Below are 13,343 nucleotides of genomic sequence, written 5' to 3' on the forward strand. Positions count from 1 at the left end.
AGTATTTAGCTAATGAAAAATTTCCCTCAAGGTTCTTTTTTATTTTTATTTTTTGTCCTTCACTATAAATTTGAAGTAATTTGCCAAGATACTAATTCTCTAATGAAAACAATTCTTATTAAATTCTAAATTTAACTCGCTTAATACTTCACTATTGCTAAACAAAACAATTGTTAATAGATTGTCGTTATTCATGTGAAAAGGAATAATTAATAGTCATACTCCATCAACAACAATCATACATACCCGGTGCAGTGGTAAGGCGCTTGGCAGATTCTCAAGAGCACCACGATTCGATTTTCGGGTGCTTGGCGGATTCTCAAGAGCACCACGATTCGATTTTCAATTGGAGCATGCACATTCTTCATTTGGAAGAAAAAACCGTGAGACACAACACGAAGTACGATTACTTGGGTAGGGTCGAGTGGTCCTCATCTAGCGGTGCGGCTGTGTTGCAACTCATGGTTCTAGTACTCAAGTGGAGAATGACTATCTACAGCAATAGATCAACTGTAGAAGTCAGCTATCAACGATCTTTAACGCGAGCACTTCTAAATTTACCCTGATAACTAGTGAGAAACTTCGATGGGGCCACCTCAATCGCCTCCAAAATTAGTCAGTTCGAAAAATAAAACACCTGAATTACCAAATAAAAACATACGGGTATAACCAACTAATGACCATACTCATATGTTTCATTATTGGACGTAGCGCAAACAGTGGGCGCATAACATCTCTAGCATAATGGTCAAAGTTCGATTCTCATGAACTGATGACCTGGGATTTATCCCACCATACATCTAACGCCTGTGTATCTACATTTACCTCCCTCCATATCCATGGGACGGTAACGAATCTACAATTTTTTTCATATGCTTCATTACTCTATAAATGTTTCTTCCCAACATCACCACAAAAATCAAATGCATAAATCAACTGATAACCTTAATCTCTAGAGTCCACAACAACATTTCATCAATGAAATTAAATAGTGCCTAAGTCCCCTTCACTTGTAGCAAATCAGGGAAAACAAAGATCTCAATGAAATAGTGCCCAAGTTCTCTCCATCACTTGTAGTATATTAGAGCATACAGAGTTCTAGTGTGGAAGTGAACACTTGCTATTATTCTTGGCAGCAGTAGGCGAAAGGCTGAACATCCAGCTATACCTTCACAGCTACAAAAAGAACAGGCGATCTCATGGTGCTGAAAGTATCCATTAGACAACTTCATCATCTTGAGCTGTTCTTGCCAGGAAGAACATTCTCTACAAAAGGGGCACAGACGCAACAAGATACCATCTCTTCGTCATGTTCCTCAGCAGAGTCACACGTTAGGCTTTTGATTGCTGCATACTCCAATTCCTCATGCAAAAATGATTTTGCAAATCGCACATTTCTGTCTACTGGAGTCATCCCAATTAAAGTGCCCAGCGTGATGCTATGATCTTGGAAGAAGGATTTTGTTGACTGAATTCAAAATACATGAAATGATTAATAATGCAGTGGTGTCATAATCATTGAGCTTATCGTAGTATCATGTAAGAATTATTAAATAAATAAACAAAATGATAATAGGACATACGATAGTATCAAGTTCAGAAGAAGAATAGGAGGGAAAACTATCTGAATGTCTGTTAAGTGAATTTGTTGCGATTGTGGGAGCTTGTAAGCACTCCATATTCCTCAGTCTGAAGGTCAAGCTCTCAAGTCCGAAAGGCCAACCACCAAGTGCATTTTCAACCTGAAAAACATTCATCTGAATACATCAGTTTCTTTAGTTCAAAGTGAGATTTTTATTGGACAAGTGAGGCAAAATGCAGCCATCAAATCAACGTACACAACAAGGTTACAATTGCACGACATCGTTTTGTGTTACAATTGTACGACATAGTTTTGTAATTACATTGTGAGCTACGTGCAACACCTATATAAGTGCCTCCATTTGACTTGGTCTGAAGAATGCAAAATGTTATTTGAACTAGAGGAATAAATTAAGATCGGGATCAGTTGATGGTTTTATTGGAAGCTAAAGGAAGATACTGGAGTACACGACGTGTCTTGAATTTGATGATTTTATTGGAAAGCTAAAGGAAGAAACACTGGAGTACAGGACGTGTTCTTGAATGCAATGCCATGATGATTGCATGATGTTTAACTTTGCGGAAAAAGCCTCCATGAGAGTACTACCTATACTGAGGAGGCGAAGATACTATAAGACAATATGAAGGAGCATTGCTCCCATGAGAATGCTCCCAAATTCCACAAGAATAAAACCATTATCGCCACTCTAACACAAAAGAGAATGATGATGGTAAATTATTATTCTGAGTTACAGGAGTTGTGTGACATGTTAGAGAACTACTCCAATATCCCAACTTGTATATGTGAATTTGCTACCATGGTTTAAAATCTCATGAGGTACCAAGCGGCATAGATAAGACATGTTGTTCCGCTTGCTAGCCGACATAGACAGCACACCCTGTAGCCGCCGCGGAGGAGTCGTGTGAGCCCCATGACCACCGCGGAGGTGTCGCGGGCGCCCCGCAAGGCCCACGACCGCTGCGGAGGCATCGCGAGAGCCCAGTGAGCCCCTCAACCGACGCGGAGGCATTGCACGTGCCCTGCGGCCACTGTGGAGGCGTCGCAAGGCCCTCCATCGCCGTCGAGGCATCACACGATCCTCGCGACTGTCGTGGAGGTGTCGCGCGAGCCCCGCGACCACCGTGGAGGTGTACGCGAGCCCTGTGGGGCTTGCAAAGGAGTTATTTTTTCAATTTAATTTTTTTCTACAATTTTTTTCAATTTTATTTTTTTAAGTAATATTTTTTTTTATTTTTAAATGATTAATTCTTTATCCTTCTTCCCTATATTTTATTTTTTATTTAGATAAAATTGTCTTTTTGATTTTTTTTTTTCTTATTCCTTTTTCTCATTAAATATCTAGGAAACAATTTCCAAGCATTAATTAAAATAAATTAAATGCAAATTTAAATTAAATTTGATCCTAATTATTATGTCTAGATTTTAATTAATTTTTACTCAATTCTCATTTTTAAAATATTAGTTTAACCTAATAGTAAGTTGTTTTGGTCATTAGTGTAGGATCGAGTCACGGGTCGAGATCTGGATCCAGACTTGGTCATGCAACATGCAAGGGGAAGGGAGGGGGAAAAGACTCGTCCTAGACAAAGTCCAATTACTCAATTTTTCTTCCTCTCTATATTAATAATAACACTCCTTATATAAGGAGTCAAATATGACACGATTCAGAAAAAACCAACTCATAAAGGAAACAAGTAATCAAAAATAGAAAAGCTAATTAGGTCATTATTTGTTTATACTATAGCAATAGTTAAATAAAGTCATTATTTGTTTCTAGTAATTAGGCAATAACTAATTTATTTCTAATAGTATGGAGGGAAATTTCCGGGTCCATTTCCCCCCTCTTCCTCACCTTCTCTGTCATCATCAGGCACTTCAATCCAAAACATGCGCTTACACTTGTGACTCATGGAGTAACACTCATCACAATTAAAACAAAGGCCCTTGGCTCTCCGTTCTACCATCTCAGCGCGGGTCGGACGCCGGGTGAAGTCTCCTTGCTGACGTCCCCCGTTGTATTGGTCTTCACCAAAGGAAGGACTTCACTGCTGGTGTTGAGTTTGGTTGTGGTCCCTGATATGCGTAGATTATATATACTTTTATGCATGTTTGGACGCACATCTACTTATATTTCATGAGCATAATCTATGTTTATTGCACCCTATTTCATTTTAATGTCATACTTCCATTATATTCTGTTCGGAGATCTGCTCTTTACATATTTTGATTGACAGGACGCGTACTGGAGTGAAAATGGAACAAAAACGCACATGAGAACAACTTTGGAAGAAATCAAGCCAAGGTCGTGTGACCCACACGGTTGTGCTCCCCCACCAGAGGCAAATCAAGCCACGGCCGTGTGAGCCACACGACCGTGTCAATATCCTGTGGCTAAGCAGCACATGGTCGTGCCAAATGGCACGGCCGTGCCAACTTTCCAGAGGCGAAGAAGGTCACGGTCGTATGAATCCACACGATCGTGTGACTTTGGCAGAGAAGAAGGTCACGGCCGTGCCACGGAGTTGTGCCACGCCAAAACAGAGCTATGCTGAATTCTGGGCAGATTGCAAACCGATCGTAAAACGGCCATAACTTTGCGCTCGGTTGGAGTTTGGGATTGTTCTTTATACTAAAACGTAGTTAACTTCAAGGTCTACAACTTTGCTTCAGATCCAACGGAGAGATAGCATTGTCTACCCGTGCTAAATGGCATGGCCGTGCCTCCCAACCGCGGGTTCATCTGGACCTCCGCCCAGACTGTAGACCAAACTTTCAACCACTATAACTTTAAGCTCGGTTGGAACCAAGACTTGATCCAAATATCGGATTGTAGATAAGTTCAAGAGATACAACTTTGGTTCAAGGCAAATCATGAGAAAACCTGATTTAATGGGTGAAAACCCGGTTTACCGGATCCTTGTAATCCTGGTTTTTCTGGGCAATTTGGAGGAGGTATAAAAAGGTCAAGAATCTCATTCTTTGACTCATCTTGGGTTTGGGACTTCGTCCCTTTCCTTGGGGAAGGGTTCTCCCCTAAGGGGAAACCCTAGAGCTTCATTCACCTCCATCCCTTGACCATTCGTCCATCTTCGAAGCAAGGAGGCATCCCCAAGACATCGGAAACATCGGCAAGCATCTCTTCTTCCCCTTCTTCTCACATCTAGGATTGTAAGTATGCTTTACTTTATGTTTTGGGGTTGTTCTTCCTTTGCAATGGAGTAGATCTCCTTTCTAGGATTAGGGAGTATTTGTGGTGTGATGGAGATGTAAAACTATGTGGATTTGTCATGTTTTTATTTAATGACTTGTTAATGCCTTATTCATGTTTGATGAAATGTGTGTGAAGCTTATATATATCTTTTGCATGTTTTATCAAATGGTTGTGTAGAATTGTTAATCCTGTAGAGGGGATACCTTAGATCGTATGACCGAGGGGCGCTAGTGACAGATTGCCCTGCTAAAGTATGTCTAGTGTATCACCTTGAAAGGAGAAGCAAATCTCCACAAGGAAGTAGGGGATCGGGCATAATCACTATTTCTATTTCTATGTTATTGTGTTAGTGTGTTTCTGTGTTATATGACCGAGGGACGTTAGTGACAGGTTGCCCCGCTGACGGACTTCATAGGAATCACTTCCATTTAGTAGCATAGGACATGGAGTATGAGATCATTCCGGCTTATCCACTGCAGGGGAGAGTCGGTAATGCATTTGACTTCCTACAAGAGCATGAACATAGAGGATAGGAACTAAGCAATCTATGTAACATCGCCTAGTATCACAAGGAAACCAAAATCCTAGAATCACACCTTAAACTATCTCTCACATCCTCTTAGCTCAACCCTTCTCAAGATCCACCATCTCTTCTCTCTTCTCTTTCTCTCTTTTCCAATCAATCTTACGTTTGTCTAGATAATTCACCGTGCGAAGTTAACTAGTGTTTAATCAACAGTTCCTGTGGGATCGATAATCTTTTTATTATTGACGACGAAACCGTGCACTTGCGGTTACGTAACAGTCCCGCCCCAATTCGTGTGCAGTGGTCCCCTACCTCGATGGAAGCACTGCTTTCGTTCTAATACCCTAGCCATATTCATTGCAATGCCCAGGTTTCCAGGCTTCTGCAGTTCGATGTTGATACGGAGATCTTCAACTAGCTCCGCAATAAACAAGTCGCTTTGTTGTCATGGTCGGAGGTCTGAGGTCTGAGTTCTGGGCAAGGTGGGACTAGAACTACCGCTAGTAGTCTTCTACCGAGCCTGCTTCAGATTTGCTAGCTCTCTTAAAGGGTTGTTGCTCATAGGCGGCCCAAAGGGGATATGACAATGGTTTTTGAATTCCATCTGATCAAACCAAAGTTAGGCTTCCCCTACCAAGTGGAAGGCAGCAAGGCCAACCTTGCCGACTTTTATGGTCTTTTGGTTGGCAAAGAATTTTTTGTACCTTTTAACCTAGCCCAGTGGATCCCCTTCTCCAGAATAGGCAGGGAACTCCATCTTCGAGTACCACGGAACCATGATGCCACTGGTTGGCGGTTCAAGTCTGACCTCCAAGGCTTTGGAAGGGTCACATTCCACGCTGGTAGGATTGTTTACTGTGGGCACCGGCCGTCGTCTTGTCTCTTGAACAATACAAGATAACTCGACCATTTGCTCCTCTAGTCCTCGCTGGCAGGTGATCTGGTCCAAAAAAACTTGTTGTGAGGTCAATCTTTCCCTGAAGGCAACAAGTTTAGATGCGATAGGATTCGTGTCACCCATGACCGACTTTGATACCAAGTTGTTATGGTTCCAAGTGCAGGATCGAGTCACAGGTCGAGATTCGGATCCAAACTTGGTCATGCAACACACAAGGGGGAAGGGAGGGGGAAAAGACTCATCCTAGACCGAGTCCAATTACTCAATTTTTCTTCCTCTTTTTATTAATAATAACACTCCTTACATAAGAAGCCAAACATGACACGATTCAAGAAAGACTAACCCATAAAGGAAACAATCAAAAATAGAAAATCTAATTAGACCATTATATGTTTCTACTATAGCAGTAGTTAAATTAGGCAATTATTTGTTTCTACTAATTAGATATTAGCTAATTTATCTCTACTATAGCAGTAGCTAATTTGTTTTATTTACTTCCGACTATAGCAGTGCCCAACAAAGGTGTCCATCTCGGCATCCACATCATAAGTATTTATAATAATTAAGTATTATAATAATATTTTTTTAATTAAAATATTGTATATTTAAAAATTTATTGAAATCATATAGGCACAGTATGATACTATATGAAACTATGATGTGGCTCAAAATTTTAAACCATGTCTGCTACTTAGTAAGTTAAGGAGCGTGAGATGAAGTAGCTGCAACAACTTTTGATGGGTTTGAACATGGAGGCATTTAGGATAGTGTGTTCTCAAATTCTTAACTTAGATTGCAATGTATTCAAGTAGAAACACACCAAATGGAAGGGTGGAGAGGAAAGCACCATTTTAAATGTTGCCCAAGTTGTAATGTTTCAAGCAAATCTTCCAATAAAATATTGCGGAGTGTATTTGAGTAGCAACACACTTAATTACTCAAACTCTAACAAATACTTAAGTGGAAAAAGTCCCTACGAGATCCTTTTAAAAAATGCTAACATACAATCTCTTAAAGTATTTGAGTATTGGTGTTATATCCAATGCATCTAAAAAGTGGGAATAAGTTTGATAATAGGTGAAGTAAATTTGTTTTTAGGGTATCCTCGGGACCAAAAGCGATGCAAGTGCTTAGGCTTAAAAACTATGAGATCTTTGTATGTAACGGTGTTTTTAGAGAGCTTGAGTTTTATTTTGCTTAAAATAATACTTTGTTGTTGAGACACAATATGTAGATAAATAAAAATGAGGTTCAACAAGTGAAGAGGAATAAAGAATTAAATGATGAGTGGAGAGGAATATAGACACGAAGGAAGATAAGTAAGAAGAGAAGTCAATACAATTTGGAAGTGAAGGAACATAAAGTGGCAATGGAAGAGATGGTGATAAACAAGTAGGGGAATCCATGCTCTCCGTGATGAGCATGGAGACCACCTTAATATCTTAAACACTATGTACGCCACGTGACCACCCTTTCTCGGCATCCAAGTATCCATGTTTACTTTATTCTATAAGACAAATATCTCTTTTAATAAAGTAATGCCTTCTCACAAAGCTTATGTAGTTGTTATCAACTTGGATAAAAAGCCAACATCCTTTTTCGTTGTGGTCCAACATTCACAATGGAGAGAATCAATTTTGATAGAGATACAAGCCCTAGGTGGAACATGGACAATTAAAGACCTATTAATTGGAAAGAAAATTATAATCAATGGGTATAAAAAATCAAGAGGGTACAAATTTGCAAAAATATTTTGCTATACTTTCTAACATGGTTGGAATCTACACTAATTAGATGTCAACAATGCATTATTACATAGAGGATTGAACAAGGAGGCTTATATAAAGTTGTTGCTAAAATTCCAATCTATTGGTTAAAGAAAAGTATGTTGGCTGCAAAAGTCTCTGTATAGGTTGAAATAGTCTCCTCGAAATTGGTTTGAAAAATTCACTTCTACAGTGGAGTATAGCTTTAAGCAAATAGATTCTAGCTATTTGTTATTCTAGCTTTAAGCAAAAAAATTAATTAATTATTTAATTAATTATTAATCTAAATAATATATATTTTAAATAGTAAAAAATATTAATTAAACAGTAAAATAGTAAAAAATATAAAATTATCATAATATAAATCTAATTTATTAAAAAAATTAGAATTTTTTAAAATTTTTAAATGAAATTTAAATTAATAAAAAAACATCAGAATTATTATAATTTTTTTTAATTTTTAAATGGAATTTAAAACATTAAAATATAAATTTTCCGAATATTAATTAATAATTTTTATTTTTTTTATTTAAAATATATTTTTTATATATTTTATTGAGATGATTTAATTAGGGTTTACAAAAGTCTGTTCGAAATATTATACATGGGAATTGTTTAAATTAATTAAATAAAAAAATTAATTTGTTGTGCAAATCACTGCGGGGAATCGTGGGGGCGTCCAATGGCGCTGGAAGCGTTGCGGGATGTTTTCGACAGTGTCAAAAGCATCACAGGAAGCTTCCGATGCCGCTGGACACCCCGCGATCTCCCGCAATCGTCTGCGCTATGCGAACTTCAGCGCGTGAGATGTCGGTTTAGAACCACTCGGCACGGAACGACATTTCACACCATAACTGCAATCTTAAAGGTCTAAGACATATTTACTTCCCACAATTGGACAACTTCAAGAAGATAGTGCATATCCGTGTTGGCAAAGTTAAAGGAACACATGCATTAAACAGCATTGCAGTATTCATAATGAAATGGTAGTACTCAAAGAAGAGTCTCAATCCTAGTCATTCTTCAGCATGTTGGACAATTTGATAAGAAAGCTGCAAATTGTTTAACAAAATAGCTTCAATTTTTATTATGAATCTATGAATTCTTACAACAATCCATATCAACCTACTTTCTAGAATCTTCTATATTAAACTACAGTAAAACGGAAGAGTTTGCAACCCTATTTGTGCTTTGTCAGGTAGGCAAAAGGTTGCCAATTTTTTTAATTAAATGTTTTTTTCCACGACTAGTTGCTTTTCATAGTTGATTTCAATTTCACACTGCTTCCCCTTCTATAATTTTACAAACAAGCCACTTAGGGTTCATGGTCACCACTAACTGTGGTCACTCCTGCCATATCTCCAATACAGCATTTCTTTAGCGTGCATGTGTTTTCTTTAGCATCAGCACAAGAAAGTACAGAAGAGGAAGCAATAGAATCATATTCATGAACACATAGATGCTCTTCACTACAAGCAAGGACAACTGCCTCCTAATTTCCTCCTCCCACAATTGTCGATGCCATCTCACCCTGAGCAATGCTGCTGGTGGACTCAATTCTGCTCCATTGTGTTAATGGTTACTGTCTGTTTTCTCAAACGGTGAGTGATTTTTGGAGAAATATTGGTTCCTTCTCAAGCACCAGAAGACAGACCTCATCAGAACACTGAGCAACCATGGATTTCCATAGCATGGCAAGGGACAACTTCAAGCCCTTTGTAGTAGAATTATATCATCAAAGAAATTTCCAGCCATGATTCCCCTAATCTTCTCTTCTCATGGTGTCTCTTCTCACCTCTGAGCATTGATACCAGCAATGGATCCTCTTATAGTGGAATCAAAGAGAAATCCAACTGTGTTATAATATGTTTAGCTGGTTAATCAAGCACAGCTTGATGACAATGATACAGTCAGAGATTGTAACATAAAAAAGTACTTCCAATATACTTTCTCTCAAGGGTAAACTTATTGCTTTGTGCATTCAGAACAATATCTCATTAAAGCTGCTAAAAAAACTCCTAGCAGCTTGAACTACACAAAGTGGAACAGAGATGGGAAAGTGATGGAATGTGGTGATGACCAGGGATGGGACAGATCTGTGTGCTTCTATTTGTGATCCTGATGTTGCGTGCCTCGTTAGATCATCTCGCGGGAAGAAAATGACTGGGGAAATCAAAACTTTTAGAAATGGAATGACTGGCACAAGACGTTGAGACTCTCTTTTATAGAAACAAGAATGGCTCAAGTTGCCTAAAAACATGATCCAGTCTTTACTAGGTTTGGTAGGTCTGGTTGATAGGATCTTTTTATGAGATTTTTTCCCAAAAAAAAAATAGTAATAATCTTATTCATTTTAATTTCAATCTGCATCATTCTCCTTCATTAAGAACTTAAATGAATTGTTGTTATCTTTCTTAGGTTGTTCCATCCAATAAGAAAAGGTTGAATCGTCATCTTATATGTGGTCTTTCAAAATCAAAACAAGGTTTCGTTATTTGCTTCATTCACTGTTTTTCAGATGGACAAGTAAAAGCTGCATCTTCATCTTCATTGTGATCTTCATGAAATTGAGCATTGACTTTATCATTAGCTTCTTCACTGTTTCTTCCAATAAGTTAGGAAATGCAACAAGTTGCTACAAGGCAGAAACATTATCTATGTCCCATAGTGTCCTCAATGACAGACGAGAACAATAACACAGGCTGGGTGGGTGCGACCAATGAAGAGACCTAATAACATGGATGGAGGTTTCAATGCCTCCCAGTAAGGTAGTAAAAATAAATAAATAAATAAAAGGTTTTAGAGGAAGTATAAAGGCATAATATGTATTATGCACTTGTCTATAAGGTGCACCGACACGTAATCATCACCCAGTGCAAATTCAGTACTAATATCAACACATGAATCTCTTACCTATTTAGTATAACTCTCAATCGGGTGAAAACAACACTACACTAAAAGATCAATCTGCCAATGCAATCCTTGAGTTTTATAGTGTCGATCGCACAGCCAGATTTGTCAGTTTTTCTGATGCAGAGTTGCCAACTCATCTGCCACATCAATTAAATTTCCACAGCTAGATGGTTATTATAACTTCCATCAATTGTGTGGGTGATCATCTCTGCCAGTTTCCGCATGTTTGCTCCAGTTAGCACTTTGATTGCAGCTCCTGATCTCTGTTGAATCTCATTCCATCTCCGCTCTTAGCTGTGACTACCAAACTCCAACTCAAAATTGAAAGGAGAGAAACTCCTCGTCAAATTGATTCTTTGAAGACCTAATCGCAACATAGATCTCTTTGAAGCCCTAATTGTAGTTTTCTATCTTCCTAGGCTTCCAATTGATCATCTTTGAAGCTCTAATCAACGGACTTTACCTTGCTGCATCTCTTCCCTCAACTGCTGCACCTTATTTGCTGAACAGTTATGTGATAGTGTTGAGATATATATAATTAGGAATTGGGATTTTTGACGTCTGCAAATTTAATTAATTTGCTCATGCAGGTAAGAAGAAAAAAAAAGACTAATATCTCAATAATAATAATAATAATGTTATTCTCAAAACATTGAACTTGGTGAATTTCGTGGTGAATGTAACCTCCTAAAACATATAACTTGCATCAACAGACTCTCAAGTTGCAGTAAAATCTTTCTTGAACCTCTTTCTATTGATGTAAAATTTTGATATCTAGGAGGTATATAAATGCAACATATTTTGTCTTCTGAATGAAAAAAGATCCTCATTCCTCACATCCTCAATCTCTTCAAAAGTTATATCTGTAAGTCTTTGTATCTTTGAGCTCAAATCGTCCATGCATATTCTTATTTACCACACTCATAATTCAGGTTACCTCACCTATAATTTTTGGAGATCCGATCGCCTAGCTAGAGGTAAATAACGGACATCCCTGTTTCTACAGATTTCACATGCTCGTTTGAAGACTAGTTTGGTTAGTTGAGAAAAACATAGAGGAAATGAAGAAATTAAATTCAACAAATCAAATACCTACTTGATTCACAGCCCTCCACGAGTTGCCATGTCCACAGCCTATATCATCGAATCAGTCACTAAACTTTTCTCCTTCTCAGTGAAGTCAATGGTTGCTCGATGGCCATCAATTGAATGTCAAGTTTCTATCAATCGGCAGATCTGATCCTTGTTGTTACATCATTGGCTTATGACAATCTAAGGGGGGTGTTTGGTTGATAGGTTTGGGAATGGGGGACTAGAATGATAGAAAAAGATAGTGTTTGGATTGTGGGTTTGAAAATGACAATTTAGGAATTATTTCCAAATTTATTGGAATCAATGAAACTCATATAACTAGGTGGGTTTCATTTCCATTCTTATTCTCATTCTACATTACTATCAAATTCATACTCATAGTCATTCCCATCATTTAAACAAACGCCACCTAAATATTATAGTAGCAGTCGATGGAAATTTTCTAGCAGTTGAGCAATCCATGATCAATTGACTCACCAGTTGACTCGCCCGTGAATAGAAACATTTTGTTCACTTGTCATCCAGCCCCAATGGACTACATCAGTCAATTGGACAAGTAATCGACTGATAAATCCTTATTAGTTGATTGGAATACTACAAATCCACCTTAACCTCAAAGCTTCCTCATTTGGGATTTGGATTTTATCAATCCACTAAATCTAGTCCCATCAATCATCTAAACCAAACTACCACAAGCATAGAAGTTGTTCTATTTAACCGTTGTGCACCCAACTCAACCTTTAGTCAACATGTATATGATGAGCGTATTTCATATAGGATTTTTATCGTAGTTTGACGCACATCTTGTCCCATTTTATATGCATGTATTTCATGTTTTCCTATCTTTATGTTTCATTTCGTTACTTTTACTCTTTTAGTTCGGAGAACTGCTTTTTACTTGTTTTCATTGATAGGACATGATTTCTGGAGCATAAATCCCTTCGAATGTGAAGTTGGAGCAAGGAACATGCTCTGCCCGTGTCCCATGACATGGGTGTGCTCCTATGGCCAAGAAAGATGAAGAATTAGGTGGAAAAAGGCTCAACACAGGCTAACCATACCTCATCATCGAGTCTCATTATCATTTCGAACACACGAAGCATCCACAAAGAAAAAAGATTAAAAAGACCATCAAAATGAAGTTTTAATCAAGGAACATGCTCCGGCAATGTCCCATAACACAAGTGTGTTCGTACAGATGAAATTAGGGGCAAATCAGTACTGAAATGACCATAAACACCTTCCACTACAATCACTCGTGTTTGTGGGCACCACCCGTATCAATTTTGGCCATTTTCGTGAGACTAACATGGGCACCCGTGCCAACTAGTATG

The 13,343-nt window shown here is 38.1% G+C and overlaps 1 protein-coding gene across 3 annotated transcripts in view; it reads right to left on the minus strand.

Moving 5' to 3' along the window:
- Positions 1 to 909: 909 nt before the first annotated feature.
- LOC122010375 overlaps positions 910 to 13,343 on the minus strand; it is a 28,725-nt gene continuing 16,291 nt past the window's right edge. For all 3 annotated transcript variants that reach the window (XM_042566886.1, XM_042566885.1, XM_042566887.1), the window contains exons 3-4: positions 1,584 to 1,742; positions 910 to 1,468 (exon numbers count right to left, since the gene is read on the minus strand). In XM_042566886.1, coding sequence (XP_042422820.1) covers positions 1,232 to 1,468; positions 1,584 to 1,742 — 396 coding nt within the window. In that variant the 3' untranslated portion in view covers positions 910 to 1,231. The remainder of the gene's footprint in view (positions 1,469 to 1,583; positions 1,743 to 13,343) is intronic.

The sequence above is a fragment of the Zingiber officinale genome, chromosome 8A (assembly GCF_018446385.1).
Source record: "Zingiber officinale cultivar Zhangliang chromosome 8A, Zo_v1.1, whole genome shotgun sequence".
Taxonomy (NCBI): domain Eukaryota; kingdom Viridiplantae; phylum Streptophyta; class Magnoliopsida; order Zingiberales; family Zingiberaceae; genus Zingiber; species Zingiber officinale.